Genomic DNA, 15,873 nt, shown 5'->3' with positions numbered 1-15,873 from the left:
CCCTTTTCTGATAATTGCGCTAAAGCTTTTTTTTTTGTTTGTTTGTTTGACGTAGATGAACAACAAACTGCTGGAGATCATGATTCAAAAGTACTCGGTATTGTTTTGTTTTTCAAACTAAGGAAAAGGATTTTGCAAGACAACCCCAATAGTCACACCGCAGAATAACAAAGAAAGGAAATGACAAACAATAGGGGACAAACCGAAGAACATGACCAACAGCATGCTTTTAATGAAACCAATGATATATTTAAGTAAGCATGTCACTCTTGTCAAGTGTTAGAAAACATGAGAAATAAATGAGAACGAAAGAACAGGTTTCTGCTAGGTCTCTCTGAGTCAGACACAGCCATGCAGCAGAGGGAGGTTATAAAGCTTCCTTGTGTATCAACGGGTGCAATATATATATATATATATATATATATATATATATATATATATATATTATATATATTATATATATATATATATATATATTATATATATTATATATATATATATATATATATATATATATATATTATATATATATATATATATATTTTTTTTTTTTTTTAATTTGGAAATCGCCAATTGTTTTTTAACCCATTTTCTTTGGAAATTTGGAAATGCTCCATTTTTTTGGCTCCCCGCTCGGGAGAGTCAAAGACGAGCACACGCGTCCTCAGAAACGTGTCAGCCGTCTGCCTCTTTTCACTGTGCAGGCGCCCGGTCTGTCTTCAGGGGTTGCTGGTGCAGATGAGCGAAGACACCCTGGCCGACCTAAGCCCTCCCCACCCTTGGCAACGCTCGGCCAATTGCGCGCCGCCTCCTGGGAACTCCCGTCCATGGCTGGCAGTGGAATAGCCTGGATTCGAACCAGCGATCTCCAGGCTATAGGGCGCATCCTGCACTCAAATGCTACTTATACTTAGTAAGCCTGCTGAAAGCTAGCAAGCAATCAGTTAGGATTAGTCAGATGAGTGGATAGGTGGATTTGAAGGATACAGACCCCTTTCAATTAAACCACACCCCTTTGGGGATAATTGTACTCCTAACAGTAAAAGCAGGAAGCAGGTGTGTGTGTGATCTGAAATTCTTACCCGTGTCATTTCTAAAAAGGGTGTCTGTAGGGTTATGCTCACTTCAGGCTCAGAGACACGTGCAGCTGTGTGACCGCTCAGAATTACAGGAGAAACAGAGTCTCGGGAGGAACTCGCTCCATGCTGTCTTTAGTGAGATTCCGAACCATTTAACAAGCGATTTCCCAGATATATGCAACCCTAAAGTGTAACGTACTGTACTGCCTCCACAGTCTCAACGTACCCCAGCGGGGGGATAAGTGAATGCAGCAGGTAACTGGGACCAGATAATAGTTTAAATGGCCTCTGTCACAAAACAGCCATAAACCTGTCCGCTCTCTCACGTCTGAAGTCAGAGCACTCAAGGATTTCAACACAGCTCGCATGAGTCATTACTCTCCTTTAGGGTCACAGAGGCCTCTGAAATACACCGCTCAAAATGCTGGCAAAAGCACAAGTTCAGAGCTACAGTAAGGAGGCTGTGTGGTGCAGTGGTTAAAGAAAAGGGTTTGTAACCAGGAGGTCCCCGGTTCAAATCCCGGCTCCTTCACTGACTAACTGTGTGACCCTGAGCAAGTCACTTACTGTAGTGAGCTGGTGACTGCGTAGTTAGGCTGATGTTACCACAGATATTCCAGTATATTGGTTGTAATCCCAGGCTGGATATGGTCCAGTTTCAAATGTGCACTGTGCTCTTTTCTGTGTGGTTTAAAGTTTTATAACTGAAAGCGCATTGCTAGTTTTCTCTATGATTTGCAACTTGCACATTTGCATTTTCCAAAGCAAATAACTTGCTTTAACATAATATACTGGAACACAATTGAACTGGGCAAACATGCAAAGGGGTTTGTGACCTGGCAACTGAACCTGCACAGATTACAGACCTAAACCGTGTATAGATTCTCCAGCAGACGACTCATTTAACATCACTTTTTTTACATTTCTCCAGTGCTCTGCACAATCTAACAAGCTGCGCTCATGTATTTGGTGCTTGTTTGGCACATTATTATGGGAACGTTTCTCCTTCTGAATGACCTTTTCTGTCTACTCTGAAAAATATCCAGAACAGCAACAATGCCATTCTTTCCTGCAGAATATCCACTGGGTTAGTTTCTACTGGACCACAGCACAATACTGCACTGAATTCCACCTATGAATAGAAACGAGTCTGTCTGCATGGAGGAGTGTAAACTGTAAGGAATGTGCTGTAGATGGTAATCGCTTTAGATTAGATGATAATATACTCTACTGTACTCTAATGCATCAAGCAGTGCCCCAGGGTAATCATTACTAAACAAAGAGACACAGAGAGAGGAGAGAGAGACACACAGAGAGAGAGAGACACAGAGATTAACACAAGTCATTTACACAGAGAGCAAATCAATGAGTAACCCTACCCGTTCCATTCCCAACCTTCCTGCTTCTCTCTCGTTAATACTATTATTATTATTATTATTATTACACATTTTCACAGCTAGGCTTCGTGTGACAATTGCAGCTGCTCCGTCATGGTACAAACGGCAGACTCCAATAAGTCGCACTGTGGCGTGCGTAACAAAATCCAATTGGGTCTTTCTGCATTTCTGTTGTGCAAACTGTCAGCTCTAATCAGCCAACACTGAAAAGCTCAGGGTAGGTCCAAATAACCACGGGCCATGAATTAATGAATCAACCCCGGTGAGCAAAATCTCTTCAGTTACTCATATGAACAGCACAGCACAGTGTTAGTGCCGGGCCTGACAGTGTGTGTAATATATCTTGGACATTTCACACAGAACACCACCTTCATTCTAAATGGAACTTCATCCTAATGCAGAACTGCAGAGCATTTTAGAAGTTTGAAAACATTTGGAGCCCCCTCTGTATGTATGTATACACACACACACACACACACACACACACACACACACCAGTGTGCATTTACACATTGCTTTTAAGAGTACAACTGTTTTAAGTAGGTGAGAAACCGTGTTACTGTAATCCTTCAATCTTCTTAGGAAACTGTAGAGTCACTATTATGCGCCTGTCGTTTGTTAATTTCTTAGTTATTTTGCTGATCAGTCTCCATGCTGTTGTGTCTGGTACAGTAATTTATGTTCCTCATCAAAATGACCTGTCTGCCTCTTTTGAAGACAGCTAGCCAGCTGTCTACCCGCAGTGTTGACTGGTGCAGCGTCCTGGTATGACACAGGACTGACTGCCAGTAACACACTTTCATTCAGGGCAGCTTACAGATCCCTCAGTGCCAGTCTACCAGCATCTACAAGGGTACCTTATACTGGGCTTAGTAAGCATGCATTTCAACCAGCAAGGATGTACTCTAAAATATACAACCCAAACTACAGCAAAAGGACTGGGAATGCATTTCCCCATGCAAACACACTGCAATCCCTCCTCTACCAAAAGGATAGATTTTTCTAAAGTGCATTACACCATTAGTACAGTGTGGTATTTTTTAGTTTAGTTTTTGCTTCTCAAAATAGCAATGCCCTTTTGAACCAAACTGAAATCTGTTCTTTTGGCATTATAGCCCCTTTCAGATTTTTATTTTCCCAGTGCTTGTAAATTCCTATTGGCAAACTGTTCTCTGTGATGGTCTTCCTCTCTGAGCGGTCTCCAGCTGGACTCATGTCCTGACCAGCCCGTTAAAGCTTGCTTGTTATTATTAGCAATGGGGAAGAGGAGACTGAATGATCTGCAAGCTGTTGAAATACAAAATACTATCTGCATGCACCACTGATTTTATCTTGAGGAGGGAGAAAAATAACCGGTCATGATGCATAGCTAGGTCAAAATAAACGTAAATTATAACTTAACATTAGGTACCCCAAGGATCAAAGCTAAATCAGGGGGCTGTGAAAGCAGCCGATACGCGGTTTGTTTCTTACTATGCCTAACAAAAATATTAATAGTATTAAACAAAACAACTCTAGGAAGAGAAAACAGAAAACAGCTTTAAAAAAAGTTCCACATGAACGGCTGCATATACATACTGCAGGGGCCTCTGGGGGGGCAGTGTGACAGAGCCCTGCAGATTAATGCTCCCACCCCCTCCCCTCCCCTCCCCTAAAACCTTTTTTTTTTGGGAGCACCCCTCCCCCGTTTACCCAATCAGTAGACAGAGGGGCCTGTACTAGAATGATTTGTTGAGCGAGAGAGCGAGGTATCACGTGTGTACACACAGTCGAGTTCAGTGCCATATGGATTATTAGAAGCATGCAGTTGCTGTAGGCTGTTTTTTTTGCAGAGAGCACTAGAGCTGGTATACGGAGTACGGTTTACTGAAGAAAATCATTTTCGTGTGTGGAGCAGAAAGTTGCAGCTCTGCTTCTTGGAAAAGACCTGCGTCGTTTTGGCCAGGTGAAGTCAGGAAAAGCACCAGGAATGTCAGGGGAACTGCATGGGAATCAAATGCCTGCCTAGTTGCATATACAGGTTTTGAGAGTTGCTTGCAATTGCCAGGTGAGTGCACACATTCAGATACTAGAACTATAAGCAGCGTTGTTTTGGGAAGGTTGATGGTTAGAATTGTGTGCAGTCGGTAACGAAAATTCTGTCTCGATTCTGACTTCAGTAAAAGACCAATTGCACAAGCTTAAAAAAATTAAATAAAATATTATATATATATATATATATATATATATATATATATATATATATATATATATATATATATAATGTAGTGGTAGTTTTGTTATGACATTACACAGCGCTTTCGCGATAACTGCAAAGGGGCCGGTAATGAAGTTTTGCCGGGGAAGGAGATTTATTGAAATTATACTAGATCTAGAAGTTGTAACATTGTGACCAAACGCCTTGCGTCGTCTGCTAACTACTGCTCACGACTGACATCAGATAGTGCTTAAAAACAGTAACATCACAAATAACACACCGCAAATTATGGGCTGTATGCAAAGCATTAATTGCCTTGTGAAAAAAAAAAAATACAAAATACAAAAAAAAAAAACCTTTGACCCCAGTAGTTATGAAACTGATAATTGCCCCTTTAATAAAATCAGTGTAAAATTAAGGGCTTTTTATTTACCAACAAAAAAAAAACAACAGTTCGAGTCAACACCAATGCATTCTAATTCAACAAAGCGATTAAAAACAGGAGGTTAACATATACCTGCAGTAAAATTACAGGTAATTACAAAATCATTTTAATGCTTTATCAATAGTGCGCTGATGCAATGATAATACCAGTCTACTAGCTTCTATAATAATCTGTACTCCTAGTGTGCATGTTGGGTGCTGTAGTTCAAACTACTGTTTCTATCAGCTCCTGCCCACCACACCGCAGATATACTGTACTCCTGTCCCTGGGATATTAAAATCCAGGATTAGGTTTCCTATCTATTCTTAACAGTTTACAAAAGAACATTAAAAGACACGGCTTCTTTTAAATCCAAACTGTGAATGAGTGAAATGTGGCCGGTAACAGGAACGTGCAAGAAGAATACATAGGGGTTTATATCAAAGAGTGGCAAAGACAATGGGGGCGTACTGCATTACACATGTAACATTTGGAACTATCCAATTCACTCCACTATGTAGCCAGCCTCATATTACTGTGATCCTTTCACTCCTCTCAGTATTGGCAAGCAGCAGAATGAAGAGAGGAAACTGGAGCAGCAAGATACCAGGCTGTTATTTTCTCATACAAGATCAAACCACGTGAGGTTAAAACGAAAGATTTCAAAAAGCTGAACAAAACTGGACCGATGCATCATTCACACCCCCCAAAAAACTCCCAAATACTCTCAGTCCCATTTAGCAGAAGTTCAGTAAACCAGAACTAAAACAAGTGCATTGCTTTCTTCATTCCCATACACTCGCATGATCTCTGGGGACATACTAAACGGAAGGACAGCAATTAGACACACTGTTCCCAGAAGTTTGTGACAGCACAGTAGGATGGTTTTTCCTTGTATCCTCCTTTGTAATAGCAATAATACCCGCTCAAGTGGGCACTATCTTCTTGTAATGCCCCATCAGCTTCACTTTGAGCCAGGCCTTACCAGATGCCCGTGCCCAAAGTTTCAGCAGGTCGCACTGTTAAACAAGCGAGTCTTTCAGCAGCTGTTTTCTCATAAAAAAACAAAACAAAAAAAAAAAAAACAGTTAAATACAGTTACGAAAGTTTGTGGTTAGAATGTTTGTTCCTTTTCGGATTTCTGAATCTCTTTTATATACCCTAGAACCTCACAGTAAATTCATATAATAGCCTGGGCTAAAAAAAGTATGAAAAGTTTGTTTCATAGCTAAAATTAGAACGTAATATGACCACATGACACACTAAAATAAAAGGCTGAAGTGACCCCTACGGGTTGGTTAAGAGTCAGTGACTGATGATGGCTTAAAGTCCAGTTTTTTCCCTAACACACAACCCTTTTTTGTTACAATATAACAAGCTTACCAAACGTTCTGCGTAAAGAAAATAATTTAAAAAAAAAAAAAGTTAATGATTGACTGCTTTCTCGTGAAAACGACTGTAGCTCCATGCTGGTGGAGGTGTGTTTTTTTTATATAAAGCATGTGAACCTTTTTAACCCCACTGGTGTTAAAAAAGGTTAACGTTGAACATCTCTGGTTGAGTTTTCAGCAAAAAAACAACACCTGTATTTTTGTTCTATTTTCACTACTACAACTACGAAGCTGGCCATGCCCATGCAGATCACTAGAATGTCTTATTGTTCAGCGTGCCGGCTGACTCCTGTTTGCAAGCTTTTCCGCCACCCTTTGACTCCCATTCAGTACTCCAGCATTTTAACCCATTTGTGTTTTACTGTGATCTTCAAATGACTCGGAGCTAATCCAAGCTGTTTAATTGAGTTCACCTATTGCAGTGTGTTCTCTTAACACACTGTGTAAATAGTGCTGTGCATTTCTCCGAGTGTCTATGCCCAGTGAGACAGAGGGTGTGGCAACGAGAGAGAAGAGGTTCTTTCACGCAGAGGTATAGAATATCCACTGAAAAGAAAACAGAGAGCTTTTTTTTTTTTTTTTATCCATCCCAGGACATCATTCAAACCAACACAGCGTTCACAGCATGCAAAAGCCTGTATTCCACCACGCTCTCACAGCTGCCTCTTCAGAGATCTGGAATTAGACACCTGGACATGCCTTTCTGGTTGAATGGCTTTGCAGGGGATGTTTCTTACACCTGTCCCAGGGCAGAGTGGCTGGTGTTCTTTCCAGAGAGCTCGTTTTACCCTGTTTGTACCGAGTACCCAGGTCTACACATCAGGTTGCAAAATAAACGGGTTTTATTCACACACACATAAGGTGACATCTTCATTGTTCTACTCGAGTGTGCTCAGTGTTTTGTCGCGTTTGAAAGTATTGTTTTGCAATGAAAGCGGTCTACCTTTTCAAAAGGAGAATCTATTTGATTAGATGCTATACCTGCCCAGCACAACAGAAACTAGAACTGAGGAACAGAGACTAGGGCGGGCTATACTATCTATTGTATATAATATAGAACAAAAAAAATGTTATTAAATGCCCCTGCAAGCATAGATATTTGATCTTTTTTGTAAAATAGATTTTTCTTTTTTAAAAACCACGTGCTTTTTTTTTTAGCGCATGCACCATTTAAAATTAACATTTTTGCATTTAAAAACATAACGTAGACTTGTTTTTATTTATTTAAAAAGAAGCGACAACTAAATGAACTGGGAGTCATGCAAGCAGTTGCTAACCCCAAAACGGAGCCATATACACACACACCACACTATAGAAATCTCAAAAAGGGTTAAATAGTGCAGCGAGTCCGGTTCTCCGGAAAAATAGAAAGGATGGGGGCGGGTCGGGGGTGTTCTCTTTCTTATCACGACGTTGGCTGTAAATACTAAAGGGAGGGGGCTAGTTTAGCTTGACGGCCAAGTCGAGAAAGAACAAAAAAAATGTACTCGTCTGAGGATAAAAACAAGTGCAGAGCTTTTCTGAAAAAGCACCACACCGTGTCTGTGTTCTCTCTTTAGAACCGGGATGTGAGCCGTCGGAAGCAAAACTTAAATAAATAAATACATAAATAAATAAAACAATAGTTGTAAGCGCTCTGCCTGGCTTTACTTTCCACTTTGGCTAGTATAAATCACTATCACTAAACTGGACGCTATCATTCTAACGCAACCAACAACAATAAAACTGGGATTACAGTAGAAGGCACGGCAAGGGGTGAGTTTAATTAAATTGTATCCATGTAATCTTGTACTGTACTTAAGTAATTAAACAAAAAAAAAAGTGTTAGTGTATTTTATTCTTTTCGCTTAACATTGGGTCTAAATTGGGACTGGAGTCTTAATGTTATTCCAGGAATTTAGAAAATGATTGTGAGATTAAAAAGCGTGTGTTTAATGTCCCGCGTGGTTACATACATCGAAACAGTGGACAACAAATCATACAGAAATAATCGCACGTTATTTTGTGTTAAAAACCAAAAAAATAAATAAATAAAAATAAAAAAATGTTTATATTAAATCATTAATAATGTTTTAGAAATCAATTCTGGTACTAAGATATCATAATTACGTATATAGTTGTGTCGTTTGAAATCAGATACAATAGCGGTTCAAAAATAAATATACAATCTAACCAAATGTTGTTTTTTTTTTTTTACTTAGAGTAACAGACATCATAAAACGCTTATATAATGACTTTAAAATTGCACCATGACCGAGAATGCGTGGTCATTTTCTTTCTTTTTTTGGCTCTTCTGTTGGATTTGCACTGTGGGAAACGCAACTCGGCACATAGCTAATAATTGTGAGCGGCGTTAGCAGTTTTATCTAGTGTATGTTCCTGCTATACAACAGTTGCACTCGCGGCTTTACGTGACTGCCAGTTACTTAATTAAATAAAATACCGCTGCAGGTCAGTCTAGCACCTGATCATCATCACCGATTCCTCGCATTAACAACTCCCGACTGTCAGACAAAAAGTGTGCTTTCCGTTGTTTGTTTTAGTTATTTATTTATTGTTTTTTCTTCCCCCTCTTCCAGCTGAACCGGTGGCCAGGGACTGACCCACAGCAGGAAGGTCGCCATGTGGAGCTGCGTGAGCTCCAACGAGACAGACGACAGCTCGGACCAGCGGCTCTGCCAAGATTTGGGTCTCATCCTGTCCTTCTCCTCGCTCTTCTACCTCATCGTCTGCTTCCCCATCAGCCTGTGCTACAACGCCCTGCTGGTGACCGTCAATCTCTGCAACAAGGTGTCCATGACCATGCCAGACGTCTACTTTGTCAACATCGCCATCGCGGGACTCGTGCTCAACATGGTAGCGCCGGTGCAGCTGCTGGGCCCCGGCTACACCCACTGGGCCACGTGGGACTTCAACAACGAGGTGTACATCACCCTGCTCATTCTGTTCAACATTTCCTCTCTGGTGATCATGTACTCCACCACACTGCTGAGCCTGGACTACTACATCGAGCGCGCCCTGCCCAGGACCTACATGTCCAGCGTCTACAACACCAAGCACGTCTGCGGGTTCATCTGGGGCGGGGCGGTGCTCACCAGTTTCTCGTCCCTCCTGTTTTACGTCTGTAACCACGTCTCCACCAAGATCATAGAGTGCTCCAAGATGCAGAACAAAGAGGCAGCGGACGCCATCATGATGTTCATCGGGTACGTCGTGCCCGCCATAGCGGTGTTCTACGCTTTGGTGTTGATACTGAGGATCCGGAAAGAGTCGACGCCCCTCGATCAGGACTCTGGGAGGCTGGACCCTTCAGTGCACAGGCTGCTGCTGGTCTCCGTCGGTGTGCAGTTCGCTCTGTGGACGCCTTACTACGCAACGCTTTTGGTGCACATGCTTTCCGGGATTCAAGGAAGGCACCTTCACGGACAGCACTTGAGAATGTATTACTTCGTTAGGGGTTTGTCCAAACTGTTGGCTTTCTCAAGCAGCTTCGCCATGCCTCTGATGTACAGGCACATGAACAAGAACTTCTCATGGAAGCTGCGACGGCTCCTGAACAAGCTGCACTGTGGGAAGCAGGGCTGCTCCCAGGAGAGATCTCCAGAGCAGCAGGTGGTTACCTGAAGAACCAGGAGCTGTGCAAGTATACTTAAAACACACAGAACTAAAACTTAAGTCTATGCAGGAATAACCACATTGAGAGATGGTGTTGGAGACAGACGTAAATAAGTAAGTAGTCATCTCTGGAAAATCATGGTAAATTAAAGAAGAAAAATGTGGCACAAGCGTGCTTGTAATATACCGGCAACACCTGGTATGTACCATCACTCAGTGAGGTATTTCAAAGGTTGAACTTTTCTCTGAGCTAGCCACTTGCAAGAAACCACTAAGTGCTGTTTTAGTTTGAGAGAGAGAGAGAGAGAGAGAGAGAGAGAGATCAGGCAGGACAGCTCTGCAAGGCAGGCGCCACTCTAATGCGTGCACCAAGAGTGCAGACCCAAGTTTTTACAATGCACACACCTCACAGGTTTCCTATATATCCCGACTCAGGAAAGGAGAGCTCGATGGTTTTACTTAATGTGCAAAGCAAAATGCCAAACCAGTTTGATAGAGTGCTGACAACGAGCGCTTCAGCCAAAACTGACTGCCAAGGGGAGAATTTATTAGCAGGCATTCTGGGAAGAACTTTTAAAACAAATGTAGTGGAGAGTGTACTGGATGCTCTTTGTAGTGCAGATAAGGCGTTGGAGTTTCCTGGGATAATGTAACAGTTTGCACAACAATCCCACCTAAATCGTGTTTTTGGATGGCTGTCTGGCTTGCTTTCCTACCTTTGGAATGCATCATTTCTGGGCATTGCGTTCTGTTTGTGTTGCTAAGACGCAGCAGTTAAAAAAAAAAAAAAAAAAAATTACCAAGAAACTAAAGTCACACACACAAAAACGTGTTGGCTTGTGCCTTCAGCAGCTTAAACCAGTGTAAGTCAGGGATGAAGGCACTGCCCGGAATGTTTGTCTACAAGATTGGTTTTTTTCATTATTTATTTATTTATTTATTTAATGTTTTTTGATTGGTTATTTTTGAAGGTATGGATGAAATTCTACTTCTGCTACTTCTGATTAAAGTTCCACAGTATAACTGGAGTGCACTAGGGCCCCCTCTTGTCCTCTGTCAGATATTAAGATCAGTTAGAATCTCATGAAATAATTTAGGGGTTACAGTAACCCTGCGTTCTACCACCAAAACAAACCCCTCTGTTTCAGGCTGAAGATGGACTTCTGGAAAACACAATGGTTCAACAGTAATAGCAGCAATCCTAATAAACATTTTAGATGAGCAATGGCTTCCTGGCCTTGCCTGTAACAATGCTATAAAATCAGGGGTCCTTTCTGAACAACCTCGGTTCTTGTTAACTACAGGAAGGTCAACAGTAGTGTTGTCAGTAGGCTTAACCCCTTTCATGACCACGTTCAAATTATTATTACATTTTATTATTATTTTTTAAAAAGACCAAATTAGGTGATCTGGTCCTTCCCGTCTCTCTGGCCCCTGTGTCTCTGCCTTTACAGCAAAACAAAGACAGCACATTGAATTAACCATCTTTGATCCACTGACCACTGAAGATATGAATGCTTTCATGTCTGTAGATTATAAATGAGCCAATAAAAGTAAAATGTTTGTATATTAAAAAAATAAAAAGTACTGTATATTTGAAGTGTCTTTTTTTTTTTTTTAAACCCATGGATGTAAAATGAAAAAGTCTAGAATTTAAATTTATAAGCTTTTTAATGTAAAATCATTTCCAGGATGTGAATGCTACTGTATATATAAAATACAAAGCGTGTGTATATTGTCTGTTAGATACTCACCAGAAAGAGTGCCCTTGAAATACAGTATTATTTCTCACAGAGCTATATTTAGTTACTTTTGTGTTGATTACCCACTATGTTGTTCTTATATTGATCTGCAGTCTGTCAAACCAATAAACTAACAGTAATATTTCACACTGGCTGAATGTTTGTTTTTTTGACCGAATCGTACAGTAAAAAACTCCTATTCCTTGCTGCTTGGCTCCAGAATCATGACATCACAAAGAAGCCTCACTGTTGCACAGGGATTCTTTTTTGGAACAGACAAAAGAGAGGTAGTTCCTAATGACTGTGACCTCACCAGCCAAGCGAGGGAGGGAGGAGGAGGGAGGGGGGCAGCTACTGCATGTGTTACTACATCAGCCCACCTGACAAACAGAGCACCATCTTTACAACTGAAATCGTAGACGAATGTTTCTCGTCAAAAGAAAGACGCAATCTACGCCCTGGATCATGGAAAAAAACCACTGCAGTGGCTCTGTGGCCAACACGGATCCACTGAACCACATGAAGAAATCCATAACCCTTGTCCAGGACACACGGTTATTCTGGACTGGCAATATTAAAAGCAGCCTCGTCTCATACTTCCACTGTCCTGATTTCTAATAAAATCACCCGGAATGGATCACATTTAAGCCACAGTAGGAACCAATAAATAAATAAATAAAACACACACATACATTCGTACATGAAGGACAATGCTTTAATCTGCTTTTTAAACCACAGCGTCTGCTCGAAGGGAATACACAGAGAACGGCCTTTAATAAAACCATCTGTTACTGATGCAACAGCCAGGCCAGGCCAGAGGACACCTCCCGGGTTTTACAGGGACGGGAAGCTTGTAGAGTCAGTCTTTCCACGCAAACACACATAAACACATCAAAGAGAGTGTGCATACTGTAGGTGACTGCATGTACTGTACAAGGTACACTGACAGGCTGTGAAGCATCCAGCCTGTATTTAACATGTATCTGTGTGTGATGATGTTGTTATTTTGCAGCTCTCATTCAGAACCACCTCAGAAAGAAGCACACAATGATGTTTGTTGTACGATGTGCGCTGACAAGAACTGAAAGGGAGCAGCTTTAAGCACACGCTGTAATCATCTGCAGAGACAAGGCACCTCACAACGAAAAAATAAAATAAAATAACTCCTAGTCTTCTCCGCCTCTTGTAAAACACACACAATACTATCACTGTTCTTCACAATGTCTGCAATGTTTTGAGAGAGAGAGAGAGAGAGAGAGAGACACACACAAGCAAGCTTATAATTTGCTCAGACTTCAAAACAATGACAAGCTTCTTAATTAAACCCACAGACACATAATCCATGAACGCAACAAATCCCCTTTTGAAAAGGTGAGGAATTCACTCGTTGGTCTACACTGTTGTCTCCCCGATTCCTGAGAGCTTCCAACCCCTCCTGTTCTTCATTCATGCCTGCTAGAATGTGCTGTAACTGTTACAAACAACATTAGACATGACCCTAAATGAACAAGTCTAGTCAAACCATTAGGGTCAGCATTTTTTGTGGTGCTAATTTAATTTAATGCGACGCACCTGTGTGACTCGTCATTCCTTAAAAGGTCGACGTCTTTCACCAATTCTAGGTCAATAGATCAAGGAACTTTGATTCAGAAATATAAATTGCGGACAGATTTTTTTACAAAGAACGACAGGTGCAGTTTGTAGAGAAAAGTTAAATTTTAAAATTACATATAAAACCAAAACAACCCATTTAAATACTGAATTTAATTCGATTCGAACAATGTGGGTGGTGTCAAACGAACGGCAACAGACACACGTTTCCTCCAGTCCAAACCCAGCGCTTCAGGACTTTATTTTTATCCTCAAAGCGTTTGGTGGCGAACGTACAGAAACACAGATGACAGCGAATGTCCATTCAATTTGGAGTCGGCTCCAAAACCACAGACCTGCCCGCAATACAATAACATTATACACGAATAGTACAGTAAATTCATTCCAGTTAATTTATTTAAAATGAATGGCTTGCAGTGGCTCTCATACAGGGCTGCTTTTTAAACTTCAATACATTGCTTTTAAATTGTCTTTGGACTAGAGATGCAAAACCCACTTACATTGACAATGCAGAAGATTACTATCTGCACTTAACAGTAAGGGTTAGGGATAGGCTTTCAAGCCGGTAGATTACTATATTATTAAAGGATGAAACCCAGTTTAATCTCTGTGATGGGAAACACTTTGGCTGGGTTTTATTCCAGTCAGTGATGTAACGGCTGTCCTGGCCATTCGTATGGGAGTGCGGGACCCCGCACGGTGTGACACACCAAGCCAAGCTCTGTGACTACCTGCCGAGGAGCAAGCTGGAGATTTAAAACAGCACGGGCTGGATAAGTCTTAGCCTTGTGCCAAACAGGGCATCTCTGTGGTACACCCCAGGGCCAGCGAGCCCCAGCCTAGTTTAGCCTGTATCGATTCTCCGTCAGACAGTCTCAGAGACCGAAGGGCTGTCTGGAAAGCTGCTCCAGTACTTGGGTTCGACTAGACCAAATCAGGTCAGGTCCCAGTGCAGCCAGGTTGATCAAGGGCTCCTAATCACATTACTGCTGGAGGCTCTCCCCCCCCGCCCCGCCACTCAACACGATCTGTTGCTGTTCATTGTTTCATAAAAACAAAATCCTTTAACTTCCGTGGATCTGAGCATTTCTAAAAAGGGTAAATAAAGGAATTGATGGAGTGTGCCACACCGCAGTGATCATCTGCCCTCTATCTGTGGGTTTGCAGCTGCTAAGAGAAGCCACTAGAGGGAGGTTTTGCTATGGAAGCTCCAATGCAAAACTGTTGCTGGTCTTTGCGGTGTTTAAACTTTTAAAGTGGTTTTCACTGGAATAGGAGCGTCATCTTGTGGTCAATAAACAAAATGCCCCACAACATGATTTTTCTAGTATGACATTTTCAAATTAAAATGGTTTCCCAACAGCTACTAAGTTAAACACTTTCTGCAGCACCTTTTTATGAAAAACACACACACACCTCAAATCAAAAAGTCAGAATTAAAAACAAACTCCTCTCCCTGTGACCTCGGCAATGCCAAGTTCCTCATGCATGGGAGGGTTCTGGTTCGTGCCCTGCAGACTGGAGCCTTCATGAAAGTTGCACGGGGCTCCAGGGCTGCCTGCAGCCTGGCTCTGCTCATTGTCCTGAGTTCACACTTGCAGAGCAACCTTGTATTAAATCACTGCAGCTGTGAGCAGGCAGTTCGTCAGAGTGAGCTGGCGCCCTCTGCTGGTATATCTAAATAAGAGCTCAGGATGATTGAGAGAGCAAATAGCTGCTTTTATTTGTTTATTAGAAACGTAACATTTATACTCCATTTAACTAGCATTGAAAACTTTGCTCTGCAGTAAATCTGCAGTAAATGTGCCCCATACTACCTTATGTATCCTCCCTGACCCGACCACAAGAAAGCCTCACTTGTTAAAGCGATCACACATATTAAACTGCACTCGTCAGACGTCTGCCATGCCCAAAGCACTCCTTTATACAATCTGAAGCCACCGAGTGCAAGTAGATGTGATCTCAAGGTCTCAGTCTTGCAAGAGAACTTGATCACTATTGTGCAATCACAACCCATCAGAAACTTCAAACCGTTTTATTTATATATAAGGGGGAGGACCTATCCAGTACCAGTATAATATAAAGGCTCCTTCAACCCGAACAGTACAAAACAGCCATCCAATAGAACACTAAATACAAATCTAAAATGTTGAGCAAGGAGTCTATAGAAACTAGAGTCTGTGCTGAATTGCCAGTTAATGATCCTTGCACATGTCATGAGGCTCTCTAGTGACTCGGGGTTTTTCATTTTAACCGAAACATGTGCGGTTTTATTAAGCAGAGGAGAGCACAGGTATGAAAGAGACGATTGAGAGGCTCGTCGGCACACAGGAAAGCAGCTACTGGGCAAAAAGATTGTAGGAGGCTGCTGTGACTCATACCACAAAACCAAAACCCTGCATTTCAACTTCCGCCTG

The 15,873-nt window shown here is 41.6% G+C and overlaps 2 protein-coding genes across 5 annotated transcripts in view; one reads left to right on the top strand and one right to left on the bottom strand.

The window, feature by feature from the left end:
• Window positions 1-15,873, bottom strand: part of LOC117973722 (uncharacterized protein C7orf50 homolog) — a 54,013-nt gene that overhangs the window by 13,802 nt on the left and 24,338 nt on the right. The window lies entirely within an intron of this gene.
• Window positions 4,246-11,992, top strand: LOC117962370 (probable G-protein coupled receptor 146). Of its 2 annotated transcripts, none has more exons than XM_034926848.2 (2): window positions 4,246-4,523; window positions 9,068-11,992. In XM_034926848.2, the coding sequence occupies exon 2, from the start codon at window positions 9,111-9,113 to the stop codon at window positions 10,110-10,112; it is 1,002 nt and encodes a 333-aa protein (XP_034782739.1). In that variant the 5' UTR covers window positions 4,246-4,523; window positions 9,068-9,110; the 3' UTR covers window positions 10,113-11,992. The 2 variants fall into 2 exon arrangements, with proteins under 2 accessions (XP_034782739.1, XP_034782738.1); XM_034926847.2 differs by lacking the exon at window positions 4,246-4,523 and adding an exon at window positions 7,927-8,243.

This window comes from Acipenser ruthenus, chromosome 22 (assembly GCF_902713425.1).
Source record: "Acipenser ruthenus chromosome 22, fAciRut3.2 maternal haplotype, whole genome shotgun sequence".
Classification (NCBI taxonomy): domain Eukaryota; kingdom Metazoa; phylum Chordata; class Actinopteri; order Acipenseriformes; family Acipenseridae; genus Acipenser; species Acipenser ruthenus.
Note: the sequence above shows the minus strand (reverse complement) of the source record. Positions and strands in the feature narration are given on the sequence as shown.

Coding starts and splice junctions, on each gene's coding strand:
- LOC117962370 (XM_034926848.2), top strand. CDS start 9,111: ATGTGGAGCTGCGTGAGCTCCAACGAGACAGACGACAGCTCGGACCAG.